Raw genomic sequence first — 24,942 nt, forward strand, 5'->3', positions numbered from 1 at the left:
GGGCCCCTGAAGGATGAGATTGCTGAGAAGGTGCGCTGTGGGCCCCGGCTCCCGCTGACCCAGGACTGTACCTCCAGAACGAAGATGAATGTGAAGACGACCGACATGGTGGCCAGAGGGACAGTCACGGGGTCCTCAACGTCCCACTGGAACAGAAACAGCATGCAGGTCTGCGTCCGCGTCCATCAGCTCGGGAACACTGGCCCCGCCCCCCTCCCGTCTGAACACCACTGCGAACTTTAATTATTTATAAACGCAGACTGCAACTGGACATGGCTGCCTGAAATGTTCTTGGACCCACCAATGAATAAACAATTTCACTCCCAGGGTCTTTAAGGGTGCAATAAAGTACCTTGACGGACAGCAACACCGACTGAGCCAGGACCAGTAATGCGATTGTCCTCTTAAAAAATGGATGCTGGGTTATGTCGTACATCTTAGCTCTAAAACCATCATTATCTGAAACAGAAAGGTTTAGGCAAGGACCTTTTAGACATAGGTCACATTTACATTCTTGCCTTTCATTTTTCTTTAATGCTCATCTTAAAACCCATTACATTTTTTTTTTTTTTCCTCCTACAGGTCAATCTCTTGTAAAGTGTTTTGCAGGAACGGCTGGGTCTGAATATTTAAAACGACGGTGCATGAAGCCGTCTGTATTGGAAGGAGAAGCGCATCATTCAATTTCTGTCAGTTTAATACATTTCACTCACGTGTTTAAAAGGCAAGCACAAATATATTTTATTTAAAAATTCATTTTTTCATTAAGGCTTATCCTAAGAGCACTGAAGCATGGCCTTTGGGTGGTTGATTTTAATAACCTACGGAGAGATCTGTAGTTTGGAGCCTGTTTCTATGTTAACTTATGCAGAACCGCCAAGTGGCCTCGCGATTATTATTTTAATTGAAATCTTAGACTCCTGGGGAATCATGAACACTAGTGCCCAACATGAATAAAATCAGAGCATCTTTGATACCCGGGCGAGGTGGCAGATGAAGAGGCTGCGCTATCTTCAGTCGACTCTTCAAATCTTCCCATCTTCTCTGATCTACAGTCAGCAGAGCCGTCCCCTTAATAAACAAAGGAAAGCAGAGAGAGACCCTTTGTCATGCGCTCCACGCCAAGGACACTGCAAATGGGCTGCTGCTACTAACAGGACGGATGTGGGTTTAAGACAAAGACATTCTCCCAGTACCGCGGTGGCTGGATAAACATGGTCAGAATTCTCACACGTGTTCTTGAGAGGAATTCCAGAAAGGAACGGCTGTGGGATGAGAGAACATTCAGCAGCCTTCAGCTGGCATCTTTGAACATGTATGAGACTCAGGTTTGGGAAAAATCTAAAGAAGGTTTTCAACATGATTATATTTCCAAAAAGGGATACTTACTCTAACAGTGGTTAGCTCCCTTCCCTTCCGTCGGAGAAAATGCTGCAGCGACATGACAGCTTGTCTAAGCTTCTGCTTCTGGTTAAGGTTATCGTGTCTTTTGAGAAATCATTCTGATACATGCAATCGTGAGACTTTATTTTTCAGTGGTTTGAGGTCAGAGAATTTGGATCTTTAAGAAATTAGCACTGTGACAACCGACTAATGAGATCGGGTATTGTTATGTAATAGAGCACTTTATAACAATGCACATGAATTTATTATGTCACATTTCATTGCATTATATTATAAAGACAGAAGTATAATTGAAGAACCTCTGGAGGAGGGCATGGCAACCCACTCCAGTATTCTTGCCTAGAGAATCCCACGGAGAAAGGAGCCTGGCTGGCTGCAATCTATAGAGTTGCAAAGAATTGGACATGACTGAAGCGACTGAGCATTCATGCATAATTTAAGAAACTGGGAAAAACACCTCCCCACTCCCAGTGTGACTTACCTGACATGGAGCTAACTGTGCCTGAGGGGTACCCTCCTCACTGTATTTGCAGACTTTTGCCACTTATGTATGCATAAATATATAAAAACGTGTTTGTTTTGAATTTTAAAAATTATGTAAATGGTATTCTACGTGTGGTAACTTATGCAGTTTTGTTTTTATCTTCATTGAACACTATGTTTTCCATACAACTAGATACTAGATCTGATTAGTGTCTGTTAAGCGCTCACACAGTATCCCACTGTATAAACCTGTCAGAAGTTATCATTTTAGGTTTACAGACTATAAAGAATGCTGCCATGAACACATGTGTACTGTCTCATGGTAAACGTCTTGTTCTGTGCTAAATCTCTAAGAGAGGAACTGCTGGGGTCTAGAAGTTTATGTATTTCCACGTTTACCAAAGATTTCCAAAAGAGCAATAATCAACAACATTGGTTTCAACCCACAGGTGTTCCCATTTCCTTATATTCTGGCCCATACTTGACTTTATCAGATATTTTAATTTGGAAATTTGATGAGTGTGAAATGTATCTGATATAGCTTTAATATTAATGAGATGAAACATTTTAATATGTATAAATGGTGATTTCCATGTGTTCCTTTGAGAATTGCCTGTTCATATTCTTTGCTCATTTTTGTATTTGGATATTTACTTCTGATGCTTTGTAGAAATTCTTAGTATATTTTGGATACTAATCTTTTGTCAGGTATGTGAATTATAAATATTTTCTCAGCTTTGTTTTTTAAAATTTTGCTTAATATGTCTTTTATCATTCAGAAACTTTTCCTTTTAATATAATCTGACTTGTAAATTATTTTTCTATATGGATTTCACTTTGGGGTTAATGTCAAGAACTCTATAACTATTCCAGGGTCAAAAGCAGATTCTCCATGGTTTAGAAATGGTTTAAATTTTGCTTTTCATAGTTGGGTCTTTCATTGATCTGGAATTTATTCTTGAGTATGCTGTAAGGTAAAAATTTCAGTTTCTGAGATCTAGACAATCACCCCATCATCACTATGGGTAGTCTTATCTTCACCGCCGACTTGTGCTACTTCTGTTTCATACACACACGGGTCTCCCCTAGGGCTCTGTGTTCTATTCTGTAAGCTTAACTTTCTATCCCTGTAACAGCGACAACACTATTTTACTTACCATAGCTTGCTTTTCCACATTTTTGTTCATGCTGACCTCTGCACGAGGCTTATCAATCTAATTATTGTAACAAGCCAGCTTTTACCATTCTTAGGCTTTTCTATAAGTTACTTTGGTTTCAATACCATTAATTTCTGTTCTTATTTCTGTTATTTTCTTCCTCTCATTTTCTTCTATCTCACTTTGTTACTCTGGTTATAATTTATTGATCTGTATATTTGGCACATTAATATTTGATATTTCTCTAACATGTATGCATAAGCTATACATTTCCATCTAATTACTGATTTACATATACCTTGTGAGTTTTTATGTTATTTTTATAAACAGTTTATCTAAATGCTTTGAGATTTTCTATCACAAAAACAATCTTTCCTAAAAGGTTCACATAATTGAGAAATTTACATCTCTAATGAATTGATCATGTTTTTAATGTCTGTTATACAGTTTCTTCCATTTTCCCTTTTTCCTAAAGAGCCCGTCAGAGCTGACATCCACTCTCTGTTCTCTCAGGCCAAGAGGTTTCTTTCTTTCTTCCTTCCGAACATCAATACAACCAAGACCTCTGGTTATTCTGCTTACTTCAGCATTCCTCTAAGTTCAAGGGTTGCAATTAATTATGCACCTGCCTTCACTTACTGGACATTTTATGTTGCTTCATTTAAGTCGCTGAATTGGACCAAATTTGACTGCAATCAGATCTGCTCAGAGGGCCTGGGAAGGTGTTCTGGGCAAGCAGTCCCTAATCTCTGTCAACTGACTCATTAACTTCAGCCTGGGTTTTGGAATTCTCAGGGTCTGCTCCCTGGCATGGCTCAAAGGCATCTAAAAAGATCCATCATCCTCTTTGCATGTGATATTAAATGGAACACACGGTAGGGCTGAAAGAAACTCATTTATGAATGTGGGAACGTAAAACAGGGGGCTGGGCCAGATGATCTCTATTTTTCTCTCTTTCTCTAAATTCCATGTTTCCATGAGCTGGAGTATCACTGGAGGCCAGAAAGGAGATTTTCAAGTGGTACCCTTTGAAAGGCGGAATGAAATGACATCCTCATTAGGCACACATCAAAGGTGGCAATTGGCTGAGTCGCTGATACCACACACGTGGAGAGCCTGGGAGGACGTGAATGAGACAGTCCCACGTGCAGCAATGCAAACCAAAGTGCCCTGATGTGAAGGCGTGCAAACTGGTCCTGGCTCTGAGTGATGAGCAACGGCCTGGTGTGAGGCAGGTGAGTCTAGCTTTAATTCAATGCACAGCAACGGGCGACATTTTCACACCCTTGAACCATAGGTAATGGGCTGACATGTAATGGGCCCCACTGCTGAATCCTGGCCCCATCGTCTACTCCTTCCAAACCCCGGCAGGATGATTTCACCCCTGTAGTCTGCATTTTAGTTATGCAGACTTGAGACTTGCCCATGGAAAACCTCACTGCATGAAAGGAAGATCCACCCTAATCGAACAGAGGGCATCGCAGCCACGTTTGGAGAAACGTGGGAGAAACTCCATGTTTCTCCACGTTGGGAGAAACACGCAATGTTTCTCCCAAACTCTTTTTGCCAGGAAACTACACTTGCTGTTTTCCCTTTGTGAGCTCTTGTACTCCTCATTAGAGCAGCTAGGAACTCAGCAGGCATCCCAAACTCATAAAGGATGCAAAGTTTTATGTGAAATCAGACAAATCTTCCTTTTATCGTAGGAATTAGGATTTCAAAACTTCTACCGCGAGTCCCCACCCACACCCATCAAAACTCTGAGTTCACCTACTGAGTCACCGAGAAGCATCCAATTTACATTTTGTGAAAGTAATATTACCTGCAATCAGTGCCTCGGTTTCAGCTATTGTATTTTAATAACTTTTCTCACAGCCTTTCAATTTGGACAATAGGAGATGAGCTTTCTCAGTCCTAGGCAAATTAATGACACCCTAACCAAAAGAGAAGATTTAGCAAGAGAATCTTGCTCTTAAATAACTGCCTGAAAGGCAGCAATGAGGTAGCTTGTAAAATAGTTATGGAGATTATTTACACCAGTCACATCCCAGTTTAATGCGACTTCATGCAGGGTATGAAAAACAGGACTCAAAGTGAGCTGCTAGGAAAGAGCAAACCCTACGGAATTCAAATCAAGAATTCTTACCTTGTTTTCATTGAAATTAGCAATAACCACTCCGACAAAAAGGGTCAGTCCAATCATGCAACCCAGGAATACAAAAACATGAATATAGATTCCATGCATCTGTATAAATGACAAAAAAATACGGTTATCCATCAAAGCCAATGAAAGCAGCTGTGGTCGAGTTCAAAGGATTCCAGTGCGTGCTTACCGGCCCCACACGATGAATAATAACGTCCCTCACTTCCACCCAGCCTTTCAAGGACAGAACTTCAAACAATGCCAGCATCGCATTGCCCACGTTGTCAAAGTTAAAGTTCCGAGGATTTGCCCTGTGGGTCAGAAAGAGGAATGTTCCCGTGATATTCTGCTGAGAAGCACCCTGAGGCAGTATAACTCTCTCCACTATTGGGTGCAAAGTGTACCTGGCACTTGGAAGGGAGGCTAGGTGATGTTCATTTACTAACTCATAACTGCATCAGCATGTTAGAATTTATTATGTACTTAATTATTAGGTAATGGGGAGGTGTTCTCAACCCAAAAGGACAAAACACTATGTGACTACTAGCTACAGAGGGTCTGCAGGGTTTCGGGCTGGTCCTGGTTATACCGGGGACTTCCAGGTTAGAATTTGTGCAGGAAAGCCTTACAAAGGGGCGCTGGAGTCTGGATGTGAATTTTGGAATAGTTTTACATTAGAAAACCTTTCTAAAGGCATAGATTACAAATGCTGCTGTTAGTACAGAAAGTGTAAAATGAGTTGAATTTGGCCACTTGATTTTATTCTGTGTCATCACGGGAGCAGCAAGCTGTGACCTAGTGATGCTTCAGGGGTCCTGGGGGTGATACGGAGCCTGTGGACTTTATCTCTCATTAACTGCAAGGGACTCAATGGACACTACTTATAGACCCCAGTGTTGTTTACACCCGCAGTTAACATCTGATTTCTAAAACTATTTGGCCCCTCTGTTCTGGGTGTGTGTGTGGGGGGAGGGTAGCGGTTCTGGTCAATGTCTCATTTTCTGTTTTTCTGACACGTTTATACTTTTCTCACTAATATCTCTACTACACTGCAGCTCCCTTCCCCTATTCATTACAGGTCTTAGCCAACAGTTTTATTAACAGAAGAAAATTGTAGTGTTTTTTTCCCTTTTCTGAGGTTACTTTAAATCGTTAAAATACTTAGACAACTACACGCAGGAAAATCCTGACTACCGTCACATTTCCTGGATTTGATGAATTGAGCTCAGGATGACTGAATTGAGTAGACCTACTGAAGCCTAGCTAGACTATATTTTGATAATTTTTCTTTTTTGCTAGCACATTTATCAAAAGTTAACCTTCATAGGAGGCCAACACTCTTGGGGGAAACTGGTTTAGTATTTTTCTACCAGAGACAATCATGAGATATACTTTTATAAGTTTATTTTTTTTAATGCTAAATATGTGGGAATCTAAAAAGAAAACAGAAAACTGAGACTGACTTGTTTTTAAAGGTTTCGAGCTGATTGATATATCAGCTTTTTTTCTATGTAGTAAAAAAAAAAACGCCCCACTCAGGAATATACATTTTGGGATTCTGAAAATACAGGCATACTCTCTTGGATTTTTCCAACACTCTTTGCTTTTGGGGGTTTCAATTAAATTTAATATATTTTATAGCAGACAGGAGCTGTAAGGATTCTACAGATGCCAGAATTTTCTTGAATAAGGATTTGAAAAAACAACAACAACAACAAAGTGAGTCAGCTCTCAGATCTGATGTCAAACTTTCTTACCCGTCCATTTTCTTTATGTAAGAAGTGCTTTCTAAGCTGAATTTGCAGCAACTGAAGCTACTTTTATATTCTAAACCTTTTAGAAGTTAGAATATGTTAAAATACACTTTTAGGCTAAAACAAGAAAAATAAAATGGAAGATCATAGATTTAAATCACTGGAAGACTAAATAACATTTTAAAAGTCCCAGTTTCAATCATATAAGCTATCTGTTTATGCTGTGTTCCTGATACTAAAATTGGAAAGTTTGAGACCTCACCAACAGAGGACTTCAACAAATCCCAAGCACAATCCATTATTGTCAGTTTTCCTGTGGTCCCTTTATTTTCTTTCCTGGTTAATTTCTGAAAGATTATAATCCCCTGATGCTGGGAAAGATTGAGGGCAAGAGGAGAAGAGGTCAATAGAGGATGAGATGGTTGGATGGCATCATGGACTTAACAGACATGAGTTTGAGCAAACTCCAGGAGATAGTGAAGGACAGGGAAGCCTGGCGTGCTACAGTCCCCGGGGTTACAAGGAATCAGACACAATTTAGCGACTGAACAACAGCAAATCTTTGTCCATCCAATTCAGGAAATGAAGAACAGTTCTGACTCACAATCTGTTCAGTTTTGTACCCCCTGGAGACAAATGCTCCAAGGATCCCAGGTCATGATAAGGAGAGTTGTTCTCTCCTGGGAAGATGGAGATGCCTTGGAGGAGAAGAATTTAGCCTCTGCCCTGGGATGTGAAGATGCAGCGAATGGTACCATTCAGAATGGTACCTGGTGTCTGACACATTTCTACCTTTTACTCTAAAGACATCCCAAACTTGCACTTCTTAGAATGCAGGCTTCTATTTTTGCCTTGCTCTTTGGTGATAGCCCTTTGAATTCACTCAGCCAGCAGCCATCTAACCTCTGCCTCGTCCCTCCCTCCCACCTGCCCGTGGCTCCTCCCCTTCCACGGGCCTAATTCCTATCCACCCTTCAGGGGTGAACTGAGTGTCTTCTCTTTTCGGTCCTTCTCCTTGGTCCAGTCACAGTCCGGTTAGGTGCTCCTCCTGCCAGCGCCACCGCACCATTCGCCTCTCCTTAGCCCAGGATCAAACGCTGATACACCAGCCTTTTATCATCTCTAGCCTGATAATCAGCTACAGAAACTGAAAACTTAAGCCTCGGGACCTCCCTGGCGGTGCCGTGGTTAAGAATCCGCCTGCCAGCGCGGGGGACACGGTTCGATCTCTGATCCGGGAAGACCCCACGCGCCGCGGTGTAGCCGAGACCCTGCGCCACGGCTCCGGAAACCGCGTGCCTCGAGCCCGTGCTCCGCATCGAGAGAAGTCCAGGCAGCGCAACTCCAGACAGCGCCCGCGGCGAGGAAGACCCAGCTCGGCCAAAAAGAACCAAATAAGCAATGAAAAAAACAAACAAAAAACTTAAGCCTCGAGGCCCCTCCTTGGCCCAGGCCCCTTCTAAGATTCACGAAAGGCCGGGGAAGTGAGTTTGCATACTCAAACCTTTCTGTTAAATTTAACAAAGCCGTTTTACACTCTTTTTCTTAGAGAGCATACACAAATTGTGGGAGGCTTAGACTCCACAGACATCTGATCTCTTTCTCCTAGAATATATCGCTGTGTGATCTGAAATTGCCTAGAGGTAAACTTCTGGTGAACTTCAGGTGAATTTATGGGCTTATTTATGTAGCATTAAAACCTCAGCATATTGTATTAAACTATTTTATTTCCTGTTCTCCACTAGACTTCAAGGTTTTAAGGGTCAGCGATCATAGCTTGTCCCCAGTGATAGCATAATACCTGGAGAAGAGTAAACAGTAAATACATTTATTGCAAAACTGAGCATTTTGTTGACTTCTCTTTCATGGATTTCATTTTCCTAAATCCCAAATCTCTGCTTAAAACAAAATATACAATATTTATAATATATATGTTTAATCCTTTTTACCAAGGTAATTTTTATCTCATCAAGTCTAAGTGATTCAGAAGAAGATGAATGTATTCATCTGAAGAGAGAATGCAGAAACCAGACTGCCTCCTGAATTAGCTACTGCATATTTATATCCTAATTATAATTATCAAAACATTCCTCTAGGCCAATTCTGAGATATAAGTTATTTTCTTAATCATAAATTAGCCAGTATAAAATCACAAAAATTTCAGCTGCTAGCTCTTGACGAGATTATTAATATGTGAAAACTTTAACTGTTACAAGTTGACATTTATTTGATGAAAGATTTATATTTTGCTAAACCTCACCCAAGTTATTATATTCTGAACAAATGGGAAATAACTATTGTGATAATCTTCAAGAGATGTCTCTCTGTTTATGCTTTTAAAATGCCATTGAACTTGAAGTCCTTAATAGTAACTTGCATAAAACATTACATTTCATTTTGCTGATTTTAAAATCATAGAGAGCTGGTTTTATGGAGCAGGGTGAACACCATAGGGTACGAACAGAAATGGCTTACTCTCCTCCCATTACTACTTTCCAGTGTATTCTATTCTTTTCCTGACATCTTACGTGCATGCTTGTTAAGTCACTTCAGTCATGTCTGACTCTGTGACCCCATGGACTGTAACCCATCAGGCTCCTCTGTCCATGGGACTTTCCAGGGAAGAATACTCAAGTGGGTTGTCATTTCCTACTCCAGGAGGTCTTCCTGACCCAGGGATCGAATCCTCGACTCCTGCATTGGCAGGCAGGTTCTTTACCACTTGGGGAGATTCTAAAGATTTTTGGCCACTTTTCATTATATGATGAGCCTCAGTCTAAAATTCCTACTCCATTCAAACCTGGACCAGGATCCTACTCTCAGCAGCTCAAGCCTGACACGTAGTCTGAGCAAAGAAAAAGAAGGTCGGCCACTCTGGTCCACTCCTCCCATATGGTGACCACCTGGTTCTTACAAGACGGGTGGGATTAGCTGGACTTGGAGACATGGGGTCCCGTCTTGTGTATCTGACTCTGCTGGCCTCTGTCCTTGGGCCCTTTCTTCTCAGCAGTCACTGTCCTTTCATGGAGCTCATTTTTGTGTTCCCAAGAAATATTCCACGTTTTAATCTTAAACCTGTCCTACGTACAGATGCTGGACGCATTTTGCTCTGGACGACCGGATAAAACGTCTGAGTCACCCTTCCTGGCCTCCTGTCTCCCTCATCACCATCCCCAAACTCAGGAAGGTTCCTTCTCAAGGCTTTTTTTCCCCCCAAATACAAACCAACCAGCCCAGAGTCCACACCCCAACCATCTCCTGTAACCAGCTTTTGTACTCGGGGCCACCATCTGCCTGCCCTCATCACCCCACTGCCAGGGAACAGACCACTCTGGACACATCTATGCCCCAGGCCCAGGTGGTACTAGTGGCAAAGAACCAGCCTGCCAATGCAGGAGACTCAGGAGACAGGGGTTCGACCTCTGGGTTGGGAGGAGGAAACAGCAACCCGCTCCAGTATTCTTGTCTGGAGAATCTCATGGACAGAGAAGCCTACACTCCATGGAGTGGCAAAGAGTCAGAGACACCTGAAGCAACTTAGCATACATATATGCATGTCCCAGAGCCCCTGAGACTATTCAAACCAGCCATCCCTCAGCCTGCTCGCCCTGCCTCACATGTCCCTTCCCAGGGAAGCCACAGTAAAGGCTCCCGGCCCCAGCTCTCCCCATCTCTCTGCCTGCTGATTCACCTGGTGCTTCCCCACGTGGTCCCCTGTGATGTCATATGCACCCCCCCCACCCAGGTACTGTGAATAGCAAACTATCTTTTCTTTTTCTTTTTGATGTGCATCATTTTCAAAGTCATTATTGAATTTGTTACCCTATTGTTTCTGCTTTAAGTTTTGTTTTTTTTTTGGCCCCGAGGCAGGTGGGATTTTAGCTCCCCAATTAGGGATCGAGTCTGCACCCCCTGGACTGGCAAGCAGAGAGCCAACCCTTGGACCACCAGGGAAGTCCCCAAACTATCTTTTCAGGGGTAATTCTCTCTTGATCTGTTGCCTTTACTAATATCTCATATATTTTTTTTTTTAATGTAATGAATTTATTATGATGATGATTTTATTTGGGCTGGGCTAGGTCTGCCTTGCTGGGAGGCTTTTCGCCTGTTGTGGCAAGCAGGGTTCCTCTCCAGTTGCGGTGCACGGGCTCCTCCCTGCAGTGGCTGCCCTTGCAGTGGAGCAGGGGCTCCAGGGCACGCGGGCTTCCCTGGCTGCAGCGTGTGGGCTCAGCAGTTGTGACGAAGAAGGCTCAGGCCAGGTGGCCCTCGGCAGGGATGACATGGGCCTCCAGAAATACCAGACTACCCTGTCCTGCCAGCTGGCGAGAAGCAGCTTGCCCACAAGAGCCTCTCTTCTTGCCGTGCCAATCTCTGATAGCAGCTGGTCCTCCCGGGGGTGCTCACTCGACCTGGGCGGGGAGCACCCTCCAGCTTTCCCCACGGTGATGGGAGTGGAGGCCACGGAACTCTCTGCTGTTGACTTCATTCACTACCACGACACCATCTTTGCGTGCAGTGTTTTCTTTTACAGAAGCTGGGTGATGGAGGTGGATAATGTTTTAGTAAGGTCTCCTGGGATTGAGCTAGTTGGTCTTTTTAAAATGTTAGAATACTTTATCTTCTAGTGACCTCAGCCTTGAGACTTTAGCCAAAATTCCAAAACAGCAGGAGAAAAAAAAAAAAAAAACTGATGTCCTGATATAAATAAATTATTTAAGGTATAATAATGAGTTTTAAATCTCACAACAAAATAAACGTTTTGTGCTTCTTTAATTTTTTATGGTAATGTAAATTAGACGGCTTTTCTAGTTAACACTGGGATAAAGATATTCCCATGTGCTATATACTTCTCTACCCAAGCTCAAGCCTTATATCTAAAATTAATCTCTTTTACCATAGTTCTTTGGTATTAGAAAAACCCAATATAAATTGTATTGAGTTGTGTATGAAAGTGAATTTCATGTTACAGGAATGCCAAAGCAGGTAGTGATGAGTCCTAAGGGAACAACTGTGTGAAACGCTACTCCTTTTAAAGAGTTTTGACATTTAGTAGAGAACATCAATTGGACAAAAGCAGAGCAGTTGCTGTGGTTCACTCATTATTCTAAGAGGTAAAAATGAAATAAAGAGAAAACAGATAAGGATTTAAAAGGACAAAACGAAGCTGACAGAGCCCTCAGTGCATCAGTGAAGCAGATTGAGAGATTCCATTCACAGTCGTTAGGAAAATGGATGAGAACGAAGGGACGAGGTACCTCCGGCTTTGATGCTGATGCTCTGAAAACTTATTTAAAAAAAAAAAATTTTTTTTTAGAGAGATACAATCGTGTTACTGATTATTCCCTTCCAGGGTTTCAATAACAAAACCCTTCAAAGTAAATGGGTTTTAAAATTGAACTCGCTTTATGATTCAGGCTTCTCCACAACTGTTATGAGAACATCACATCTTCCTTAAAGACATGAAATCAGGATGAGCTTAGTTTTGATTTGATTAAAATTATTAAACATTTAAAAATTGGTTTAATTAAAAATTAATATCTGAACAAGTTTGATAGAAAATCTTTATTCTTTGAAGCCTAATTTTTAAAATTTTAATTTATTTATTTTTATTGACGTGAAGTTGATTTACAGCATTGTGTGAGTTTCAGGTGTAAAGCAAAGTGATTCATATATATATATATGGCATATATATTCTCTATATTTTATATATGATTTTATATATAACATTTCATATATATTTTTTATATAATTCTATCTGTAATATATTCTATATATTCTCTATGTAATTCACTCTATAATATATTCTATATATAATTCACTCTATAATATATGCTATATATAAATCTCTATATATAGAATATATATATATTTTCAGATTTTCTTCTATTATAGCTATTATAAGATATTGAATATAGTTCCCAGTGCTCTACAGCAGGTCCTTGCTATTTATCTATTTTATATATAGTAATGTGTATCTGCTAATTCCAAATTTCTAATTTATCCCTTCCTCCCTTTTCCCCTTTGGTAACCATAAGCTGGTTTTCTATGCCTGTGAGCTTATTCCTAGTTTGTAAATAAGTTCATCTGTATTATTCATTTAGATTCTACAGTTAAGTGATATCACATGTTATTTGTCTTTCTCTGTCTGACTTATTTCGCTTAGTACGATAACCTCTAGGTTCATCCACGCTGCTGCCAATGGCATTATTTCCTTCTTTTTTATAAGCCTCACTAATTTTTAAAGCCATGTGAATTCAGATACATGCTTTAAGGTATTAGATACTGCAGTGATATTTCATTAGTTTCATGAAGCAACCTGGGATTAGTGTATTACTCATTCTCTTATTTATTTTATTCTAGTTTTGCATCCTACTGTAATCCAGGGCTTTGCCTTGCATTACTTTTAAGTAACTCTAGCAGATAGTTTCATGTCATATTATGCTGCTTTAAAACCTTATACTATCAGTTCAGTTCAGTTCAGTCGCTCAGTCGTGTCCGACTCTTTGTGACCCCATAAATCGAGGCACGCCAGGCCTCCCTGTCCATCACCAACTCCCAGAGTTTACGCAAACTCATGCCTATCGAGTCGGTGATGCCATCCAGCCATCTCATCCTCTGTCGTCCCCTTCTCCTCCTGCCCCCAATCCCTCCCAGCATCAGGGTCTTTTCCAATGAGCCAACTCTTTGCATGAGGTGGCCAAAGTACTGGAGTTTCAGCTTCAGCATCAGTCCTTCCAACGGACACCGAGGACTGATCTCCTTTAGGATGGACTGGTTGGATCTCCTTGCTGTCCAAGGGACTCTCAAGAGTCTTCTCCATAGATACCTTTACATAACATGGATGGACCAACAAGGCATTATGCTAAGTGAATGTATCAGACAGAGAAATACAAATACTGCATACTATTACTTATATATGGACTCCAAAAAAGCAAAGCAAAATAAAACCACTGACCCCCAACGAAAGTCATAGAAAAAAGAGATCAGACTCATGACTACTAGAGGCAGGGATGGCTGGGCGGGGCAGGGGGTGGAGGAAGGTGGGCAGAGGTACAAACTTCCAGTTTTAAGGTAAATAAATACTAGGGATGTAATGTACAACATTAGGACTACAGTTAATACTGCTGTATGATACACAGGAAAGCTGTTAAGAGACTAGATCCTGAGTTCTCATCACAAAGAGAATTTGTTTTCTTTCTACTGGGTCTATATGAGATGAAAAGCAAAGTGAAAGTGAAAGTGAAAGCTGCTCAGTCGTGTCTGACTCTTTGTGACTCCATAGACTATACAGTCCATGGAACTCTCCAGGCCAGAATACTGGAGTGGGTAGTCTTTCCCTTCTCCAGGGGGTCTTCCCAACCCAGGCATCAAACCCACGTCTCCCTCATTGCAGGTGGATTCTTTACCAGCTGAGCCACAAGGGAAGCCCATATGAGATGATCGATGTTAATTAAACCTATTGTGGTAATCATTTTACAATACCTGTAAATCAAACCATCATACTGTATGCCTTAAGCTTATATAGTGACACATGGCAATTATTTCTCAGTAAAACTGGGGGGTGGGCTGGAAATCCAGATGCTGACAAATATAGCATTTTTCAGGATATTTTTCTGATATGCTTACCAAACACGGGGCACCCAAAATCCAGGTTTTTTCTCTCCAGGTCTTAATTTTAAATTTAAGTTCTTGGACACACTGACATTAATTCTGAATATTCCATTACAATCTTCCTAAAACGGGGAAAAAAAAATAAAAAGACAAAGAGAGGAATCTGGTCAGAAAACGAATTCAGAAAAGATAAAAGATCAGCAACACTTTTTATGCAGAACAACAGAGGTCTTTTATCTAACGACACAGATGTGCACAGCGACTCAGCTAGTAGTGATAAAGACTTCAGAGATAAGCAGGTGAAAGTCGATGCTGAGACTGTTTAGTAAGTGGCCAGTATTCATACGTGAACTGACATTCTTCCAAGGAGAGATACAAATAGCCAATGAGCACATGAAAAGATGCTCTGCAACATTAGTCATGAAAGTGAAAATTGTTCAGTCGTGTCTGACTCTTTGTGACCCCATGTACTATACAGTCCATGGAATTCTCCAGGCCAGAATACTGGAGTGGGTAGACTTTCCCTTCTCCAGGGATTCTTCCCAACCCAGGGATTGAACCAGGGTCTCCTGCATTGTAGGTGGATTCTTTACCATCTGAGCTATGAGGGAAGCCCCCATTAGTTATTAGGGAAATTCAAATCAAAACCACATGGAAAACCATTTCCCACTCACAAAGAAGGCTGTAATCAGGAAGTTAAACAACGACAAGCTTTGGTGAGGATGTGCAGAAATCCTAATCCTTATACTAGAATTCTCAAACACTGCTGGTGGGGATGAGAACTGGTGCAGCCACTTTGGAAAACAGCGTGGCAGGTCCTTAAATGATTAAACCAGGAGCTACGGTAGGAACCAGAAACTCTTCTCCTAGATATCTTGCCCAAGAGAAATGAAACATATATCCACATGCAAATTTGTACATGAATGTTTATATCATTATCATAAATAGCATTATTTATAGCTGCCCAATGGTGGAAGCAATTCACATGTCCATTACTGAACAAATACATAAACAAATGTGGTATATCCACAAAATGGAATATAACTCAGCCATAAAAATGATGCAGTACTGAGAGATGCTACACTATGGGTGAACCCTGAAGATATGATGGTCAGTGAAAGAAGCCAGCCATCAAATAGCACATGTTATATGATTCCAAGTGGAAACAAGACATCAACAACACAAGCTTCATGACCTTTACATGTGAGTTGTATGATCCCAATGTTGGGGGTATGTAGTTTCCTCTTTTCCTTGAGTTCGTCTCTTCTTTTGTAAAAGTGAACGGAAGATCCAAGGCAGAACTTGGATATTCCGTTCAACCACATGGCCCACTTGACCCTGGCGTCTTATATGAGGACTAGGAAAGAACTTGTTCTGTTATAAAGACCTGGACCGTGTCTCACTACACCAATTTCTTTCCAATTGTTCTGCTTGCTCTCCAAGGCCTTTGTAAAGGCTACGTTTTTCTTAGACTTTCTTTCTGAGCTTTCCACAGAGGCCTCATTGTTCTGGGGAGAAGGATACATGCCTTGTGATATCTGTGTGTCTGTTCGTCCACTGTGTGTCCTTGACCCCTGTACAAGTCACCACCCTTTGGGCTGGTGATAAGCAGATAGTGTAAAATCACAAGGCTCTTAGGCCATTATTACTCTACTGAGTCATCCAAGATTTCTACAGGCTTCATCTTGAAATGTAGTTATTATCTTTCTGGCCTCTATTCAGGATGGACCTAAAATAACACTGTTTTCCTTACATGAGCTCATGGACTAATGCATCAGCTCATTATTACTGTCTTAGTTTAGCTTTCGGGTACACCATGACCTTTATACCATGTTTGTTGCATGTCTTCTCATGTTTATCAAAGTTCCCAGAACCTCCGGGGAGTGGATTTAAAGGAAGCAGCAACTTTGTGAAACAACATAAGGTCTGCCTGACCTCAGCCTGTCTCTTCTGCTATGCCTCTTCCTGAAAAATCTCATTGTTAACATGACTGGTAACATATCTGGACAAAGGTGTTAACTGTATCTTACAATGATTTGAGAGCTATTAAGCTTTATGATTGTTGTTTAGTTGCTAAGTTGTGTCTGACTCTTTGCAACCCCATGGACTGCATCAAGCCAGGCTTCCCTGTCCTACACCGTCTCCCAGAGCATGCTCAAACTCATGTCCATTGAGTCAGTGATGCCATCCAACCATCTCATCCTCTGTTGCCCCCTTCTCCTCCTGCCCTCAATCCTTCCTAGCATCAGGGTCTTTTTCAGTAAGTCATCTCTTCGAATCAGGTGGCCAATGTATTGTAGCTTTAGCTTCAGCATCAGTCCTTCCAATGAAGTTTGAGGACTGATTTCCTTTAGGATGGACTGACTTGATCTCCTTGCAGTCCAAGGGACTCTCAAGAGTCTTCTCCAACACCACAGTTCGAAGGCATCAATTCTTCGGCACTCGGCTTTCTTTATTGTCCAGCTCTCCCATGTGTACATGACTACTGCAAAAACCATAGCTTTGACCATATGGACCTTTGTCGGAAAGTGATGTCTCTGCTTTCTAAGATGCTGTTTAGGTTTTTCATAGCTTTTCTTCCAAGGACCAAGCGTCTTTTAATTTCGTGGCTAAAAGCTAGTAAATTTTACAATCAGAAGGCTCAAAATGTTAACAATGGTCACAATAATATAAAATCTATATTACATAGCCATACTTGCTGGAAATATGGAAGTAAGTAGTACAGTCAGCTCTGATAGCACTTTAGGGAACATTCATTTTAATGGACTTTAGGTGTTGTTTTACCCGGATGGAAGAGGAAATACTCTTGCTAGCTTATACATCAGCAGAAGTGGGTTCACTCCATTAACCTACTTGTAATAGCTGGCAGGATTCTAAGAGAATGGGTTGTGCAGCAGAGATTGGCTAATTATTAACCAAACTCTACCCCCTTGCCTACAGAATACACCATTCAACTACACACCATAGGTTTCCTTCAGCCCAGGAAGGCTACACCTTTTCCAGTGGGACATGAGGAGCGGGGAGATCAGAGGTGCTACTCCCAGGCTCAGCCCATTGTCCTCCGAGAGATGGTTTTCTGTTCCTAACTGCCAGCTGCACAGAGAAGTCTTTGAAGGTGGCAAAGGGTGCAGACACAGAACAGAAGAAATGTGAGACCTCACATCGTCATCTGGAGGGCAGCTGTCTGAATTATTCAACATGCAACACATTCATTTCATTTTATGTTCAGCTACTGACATACGGGGGCTGTTCCACCTTCCTCTCAGAACATTGGCCAAGGAAAGAGAAAGAGAAGAGTAGATGGAATTCCCTGGCAGTCCAGCGGTTAAGACTCAGTGCTTCCACTGCTGGGGGCCCGGGTTCAATCCCTGGTGGGTGAACTAAGACTCCACAAACCTTGTGGCATGGCCAAAAAAGAAAAGTGTAGAATCAAGAGCATTCAAGCTTTGGTCTTAGTTGTCTTCATGGGGGAGACTGTGGGAAACAAAGAGATAATGTGGGGTCCTAACTTCCTAATGGAGGAATGTGGAATGGATAAGTCATAAGAGGGGGCCTGGAAGTCAAACTTTTCCTTTTATATCGGGGGGGTGTGCTGTTTGCTAATATGAATGTCAGGTCCCTGCAGAGGCAGGGTTAAGTTAGGGAAGAACTAAAGGGAAAGTTTTCACATGGAATCTGGGGTGACTACACCAAAGATGTCAGCAGTGGCTGGACTCTGGAATAGGTGGGAGAGTAGGATTGAGAGTCGGATTGAGCAGGACGCATCTGAGATGCGTTTTCATCTTATAAACCTTCACCCGCCGGAAGAGACACGCCGCTGCAAAGACAGTCCACGGGAAGAGTATCCTTAGAGTTCTCTTCTCATGGCAGCCTCTGCACATGGTTACCCAGGGATGGTAAACGTCCCGGATTTTCATCCCCAAAGACAGAAAGGACATCTTACCCTTCTAATAATGTTGGGATCATTGCATTTGGCCAGTTTACCAGCAAAAAGCTGAACTCCAAAACTTGCAAAAACGAGCATTAAGGTCAGCAAGAGAATGGAGACCTGGAAGAAATGGGTGAGATAGCAAATCTCTTCGTAAAATGTTTATAAAACAGTAGGTTTGGTTCGAGCAGTGATACAAACAGGGCTTTTCAGAAAACATGGGACAATATTCAGTCTTTGGATGTTATCTTTTAATGTCTCCCCCACAGGTCATTCAATTAACCTGACTGTAACGTTAAAAGGAGGAAATTAACAACAGGTTTGGCATTTTTAGGGTAAAAACACATGACTTTCACATAAGAACACAGGCTAAGGTATTTTTGATATGAGTTGGACCTTTCTGATTTTAAAATCAACACGTTGCTTTATTTTATTGAATGGAAGAAAGGAAAAATGGTGAAATAATTCTGTTTCCCCCATTTCCTCAAAATGGATTCATATGTCTGCTAGCAGAGCCTAAGTAAGGGGGACTGTGGCTTGGCTTTCTTGGGGGCTTCAGAGCTGAGGGCGTGTGAAGGTCCCACATACAGAGGCTGTGAGATCACACAGTCGTGAACAGCAAATCTGGTGGGTGGCTGCCACGCCCTCTGCTGGATGACTGTTTTGGTCTCAGCAGAGAGAAGAGGCAAACATACTGAACACACCACTCATCTGTGCTGGCTGAATCATCTAAACATATCTCTTAAATGTACTGAAATTACACAGAGCCATTCTCTGGATCAAGACTCAGACCATTTTCTAAATTCTATCAGGACTGAAAGATGCATGCACATTTGTTGTCAGGAAAATTCACTGTGCTATTCTGTTTTCCCTCAGTTCCAGTTGTGGGAAAAGCCACTGTGTTATGGTTATAGTGCAAAAAACAAAACAAAATTGAATTTTAAACACAGCTTTTGAAAAAATATTAGCATCTATTAATATGTGCCTGTAGCAACATAATAGCCTGTCTTTAAAATACCTTAGAATCAACCCCAACTACAGCTGTTCTCTCACTATAAGTGTGCTTCTAGCAAGCAAGATACAAAACAAGCTTACGTAAATCAATTCATGTTTTCCATGCACATGCAGAACTCAACATTAATGAAAAGAATCCTATGTCCCTCACCTGTAAGGCAAAGAGTCTTCTTTAACAGACTGTGAGCAAAGAGTCTCTTCCTCATTGTTTTATTTGCGGTTCTACTCTTAAAAGATCCTAAATCAATTATTTGCTCAATTAACAATTATATTTTCTCCTCAATCATATTTCTAAGTATTCATTACTGTATATTGAGGTTACTTAAAGTAAGGCTCACCTGCATGTTACAGTTTTGAAGAGTTGTTTTATGTTAACACTCCAAAGATTAAGGTGAAATTTTGGGCTATATGAGTTTGGGGACACAGAAAATGAGATTATGAGCTCAGACCTATGAACTCCTATTATCATTTGTGAAGTTGATGGTGTTGAATTTTCTTCTTAATTTCCAGATTTAGCAACTAAAACTCAGAGTAGAATTTAGGGTCAAGAGGTAGGAATGGAAATGTCAACAGTACTAGCTCTTTGGATTCTCCTTCCATTATACTTTCCAGAGGGCTTCCCTTTAACTTACTATAAATGTTCACTGAATTAAATACACTAATAAGCCAGAAGCATCCAGGTGTAAAGTCTTTGAATATGTGTTGTGTTTTTCTAGTACCTTTATAATCTTCTGGCAATAAACAAAATGGTAGACTTAACCTTGAAGAGCAAGACTCACTTTATCCCTTCATTTGCTATAGTATGAGCTAGACTATGTGGCCAGAAGCGAAGTGTGACTGCAACATACCAGAAAAATTTCCTTAAAGCCGCTGAAAAGTTCTCGAACAACCTTCCTCATCTGAGGCACCAGCTTGAATATGCGCAGTGGTCGAAGGCAGCGGAGAACCAGTAAGAGCTGAGCTCCAGACTCTGCAGGCACGTTTTGGGGCATCCAACAAAGAAATATCAAGCTCACCTGGAGGGAAAAAAAATAACCTCCAGAATTTATGCAATTTATCCTCTACTATCTGCATTTGCTGTGAGCTAACTGGGCACAAGTTTCCTTTAGCAGAGATTTCATGTGTCATGTAGGACAAGCATTCACTGGATGTATTAAGACATGTAACTCAGCTCTATGGACTTGATCCAGACCTGTGAGCCCCCAAAGAAATCATCAGATGTTTGCAGGAATGAAATAGGGGTGCCCACACCATGGGTGTGGGGACTCAGGTACATCCTGCCCCTTCTTTTAACATATACACTGGAGGCTCTATAGATGTTAGCAGGGTAGAAATTCCTTTGGTCAAGGATACTAAACCTCACACTTGACTGAATACTTACTATTTTGTTAATGATCTAAACATGCTACATGCTAACAGTCATAATTTTGTTTGCTGTGTTGGAAAAGACATTGATTTCATGCCTTCTCAGACAAACAGAAAGATGGAAATTTCTTTGAGTCCTCTAACTATGGTTTTCCCATTTAGTTTTTTTGGGAGGTGGCTCCACTGCATGGCAGTGTGGGATCTTAGTTCCCTGACCAGGGTTTGAACCCATGCCCCCTGCAGTGGAAGTGCTGAGTCTTAGGCAACTGGACTGCCAGGGAATTTTCACCACTGCCCCCCTCCCCCACCATTTAGTTTAAACAGACAGTTCAAAGGTCACCCTCTCTGGCCTGGTATTTTATTTTATTCCTGGTGTTGGAAGAGTTGTCCAACCATACTCTATTTGTTTTCAGTGATACGCGACTCATATGATGTAGTTTTTTTTTTATGCATAGGTGCCATAAGAATTGTGGCGTGCAAACTAGCTTTGATATCTTAGACGTCATTAATGCATGTCTTATGCATACATGAATGTAGTTGATGTATCTGAACCATATCCATGAATATTTTTTAATGCTTTTTATTTAGATTTTACATGCATGCCTGTAATAGACTATGACTCTACTTAGGAAATCAGTTACAGCAGCTGAACCTCTGACTCATGTATCTCACTCTTGTACCAATAAATGCAGGTGATTTGACAAAATCATTCCATTTTGTATTTAGGAACTAACTGAAGACTTACAAGATATATAAATATGTCCATTACTCCACCAAAGTCCCTGATGACAGCGGTCGGAGTGAAAAATAGGCCATCTGCCATAATCTTCAGATTAAGCTCAATGCTCATGAATATCACAAACACATACTCAGCAATCTGAAATGGGCAGAAGGCAGTCTGGTCACCATGAATGCAAAAATTGCAGGTCAGCGTTTCTCTGCTGAGCCAAGAGGTGAGATACCTGCAAAGTAGGTGTGTGCATCACTCTTCGAAAGGGGGATTCGAACATCATGGAGATGCAGGAGCAGATGGTTACGATGATCATGACCCAGTCCAGATAAGTCACCAAGCCCAGCAAGTCACTGCCGAAGACCAGACAAAAGTGAGAAACGCAAATTCTCTGGGAAAAGTTGCTAGAAGTCAGAGATGATGCTTTTGTGAGTCTACAAACGTTGACTGGCATTTTTAAAATGAATCCCCAATTGTCTATTTCATATCATGATACACAAAGAAAATAAGATTTTAAACGTTTATGCAGTTTGTGGAACTTCAAAGGTGCATGGAAAACAGAGTTTGTAATGCTTACTAAAGTTGATGGTACTTTGTATTTTTCACAGCTCCTGTGACCGGATCTGTTTTAGATCTGTAAGAGAGAACACAGAAATTCTGCAAATAGCATGTGTGTTACAACTTGGCTCGTAGTATGCATAAACATCTCATCTACCTAAATTCTTTCAAATCCTCTAAAAAATGTCTCTTACATAAATGTTAATTGTATGTGACTTTGGAAGGCAGAGAACACTAGATGGAAGAAAAATCAGAAGAGTTTCAGTGGGTGGTTTGCTATTGTCGCTAAGTTGTGTCCAACTCTTTGCAGCCTAATGGACTGCAGCATGCCAGGCTTCCCTGTCTTGCACTATCTCCTGGAGTTTGCTCAAACTCACGTCCATGGAGTTGGTGATGCCATCCAACTATCTCATCCTCTGTCGACACTTCTCTTGCCCTCAATCCTTCCCAGCACCAGGGCCTTTTCTAATGAGTCAGCTCTTCACATCAGGTGGCCAAAATATTGGAGCTTCAGCTTCAGCATCAATCCTTCCAATGAATATTTAGGGTTGATTTCCTTTAGGATTGACTGGTTTTATCTCCTTGCTGTCCAAGGGACTCTCAAAAATTTTCTCTAGCATCAAATCTTTGGTGCTCAGCATTGAAGATGATTTATGGTCAAATCTTCTCTTCTCTACGGTCCAACTCAAGTTTACATTTTTCAGCATGCTTGATTTTAGGACTCATGACTCCATTCAACAATTTCTGATGAGGATATTAGAAAATTAAATTTTGACTTCCATTTAAAAGCATTCAAAGTCTTTGCCTTAGCAGTTCACGGATGTTCCTCATAATTATTTAATTAACTTAATCCATGGATTAAGTAGAATTCTTCACTCTGTATTTCACTGTGATCTTGCTGAGTAATTTATATAGAATTTCTTGGGGGTGTGGATTTACAACTTTTACTTCCAGGAAGCCCAGGAGCAGTCTTCAGTGAAATTCCTCACCCTCTTTGTGTGTACGTGTGCTTCCAGTTACTGTAAAATCTTTCTGGGGCCACTGGAGGTATGTTGCTGACATAAGAGAATTAGCACAGGACATAAAGTGGAGAATTCCCAATTAGACAAAAACATGGAAGCAGCCAATGGGATAATTCCCAATGAAAAACCCACTTTAGGAACAGATCAAATCAACCATACACTGTCAGTTTCTTTCTACTTAGTGAAAACCCAGAGTTTTCAATCATTACTACTAAGGTGCTTTTAACTGGGAAGGTCTTTCTAGAATAGCAGGAAGAACATAGACTGGCGGTCAGAGAGGGTCATGCCATAGCTGATGTTCCTGGGCAAAGCCCTCACCCCCAGCCCGCCTTTGTTGGGAGCGGGCACAAATGAGCCCCAGTGGCTCCTGAGGTCTCCTCCGGCTCTGAGGAGTTTAGTTTCCTGTTGATATTGTTCAGTCACTCAGTCATGTCCGATTCTTGCACCTCCTTGGACTGCGACCTGCCAGGCTCCTCTGTCCATGGGATTCTTCAGGTGAGAAAACTGGATTGGGTTGCCATGCCCTCCTCCAGGAGATCTTCCCACCCCAGGGATTGAACCCTGGTCTCCTGCATTGCAGGTGATTCTTTACCACTGAGCCACCAGGGAAGCCCTTCATTAGTTTCCCAGGGCCGCTGGGACAAAGCGCCACAGGCTGAGTGGCTTAGACAGCAGAAACTTCTCCAGTTCTGGAGGTGGACACCTGGGTTGAAGGTATTGGAGGGTCGGTTCCTTCGGAGGCTTGAGGGAGGAATCTGCTCCAGCCTCTCTCCTTGACCTGAAGACAGCTGTCCCCTCCCTGTGTCTTCACGTTGTCCATCCTCTAGAGCAATCTGTGTCCCAATTTCCTCATCTTATAAGGATGCCAGTCTTATTGGATTAAGGCCACCTGAATGACCTCATTTTAATCTAATTACCTCTGCAAAGTCCTTCTCTCCAAAAAGGTCACATTCCGAGGGCTTCAACATTTGAATTTCTTTGGATGAGGGTGACACAATTCAGTCCAATATACTACTAATAATGGCATCAGGGAAGGTCCAGCTACCGAATGGAAAGTTTTCACACTTTCTCGGACTTCCCTGGTGGTCCAGTGGTTAAGACTTCACCTTCCAATGCAGGGGGTGCAGGTTCCATCCCTGGTCGAGAAGTTAAGATCCCATGTGCCTCATGCTCAAAACACCGAAACATAAAACAGAAGTGATGCTGTCACAAGTTCAAGAAAGACTTTAAAAAGGTCTGCATTAAAAAAATTAAAAAAAAAAATTTTTTTCACACTTTTTCCAGGATCCATAATGTCCTCTGGATGTTTACTTAAAGTTACGCATGAAAAGAACCTCACTTCCTCCATTGGCTGCTTGCTAAACTTGGCTTAGCTTGTCCCAGATGCACTGCCCCGTGGGCTGACCACCCTGACAGCCTCTTACACGACTTCTTCCACAAAGGGAGGTTCGGGGACCCTGGCCAGTGGGTTTTCTTCTCGTAACAGTCGGCGATGGAAGCCCTAGCCAGCTTGATCTCTATTTTGTCGTGAATAGAATCTCTATTATTCTAGAATGAAGGTATTTTGACCACAAAGAAACGACAAGTCTAAAAGAAGACATGGGTAGTGACCTTCGCTATGTCATTCCATCTTCCCTCGTTTGAGTGCTTCCAAAATAAAATATGGAGCTAACCACCCGGATACAAACATTTTGAGCGTCCCTGGAACAAGTAACAGTGGTTGTGAAGTGCTTCGTAACCGTGCATTTTGTGTAAATGTGAACTCCGTGCTGC

At 41.6% G+C, this 24,942-nt stretch overlaps 1 protein-coding gene across 1 annotated transcript in view; it reads right to left on the reverse strand.

Moving 5' to 3' along the window:
- The window catches only part of NALCN (sodium leak channel, non-selective), a 270,853-nt gene that overhangs the window by 23,715 nt on the left and 222,196 nt on the right, over positions 1-24,942 (reverse strand). Inside the window, exons 23-33 of the mRNA XM_061133830.1 lie at positions 22,167-22,223; positions 21,822-21,942; positions 21,605-21,736; positions 20,343-20,510; positions 18,496-18,600; positions 14,568-14,674; positions 5,378-5,498; positions 5,191-5,289; positions 978-1,071; positions 353-459; positions 72-146 (exon numbers count right to left, since the gene is read on the reverse strand). Of these exons, the coding sequence (XP_060989813.1) occupies positions 72-146; positions 353-459; positions 978-1,071; positions 5,191-5,289; positions 5,378-5,498; positions 14,568-14,674; positions 18,496-18,600; positions 20,343-20,510; positions 21,605-21,736; positions 21,822-21,942; positions 22,167-22,223 (1,186 nt within the window). The remainder of the gene's footprint in view (positions 1-71; positions 147-352; positions 460-977; positions 1,072-5,190; positions 5,290-5,377; positions 5,499-14,567; positions 14,675-18,495; positions 18,601-20,342; positions 20,511-21,604; positions 21,737-21,821; positions 21,943-22,166; positions 22,224-24,942) is intronic.

Source organism: Dama dama, chromosome 30 (assembly GCF_033118175.1).
Source record: "Dama dama isolate Ldn47 chromosome 30, ASM3311817v1, whole genome shotgun sequence".
NCBI lineage: Eukaryota > Metazoa > Chordata > Mammalia > Artiodactyla > Cervidae > Dama > Dama dama.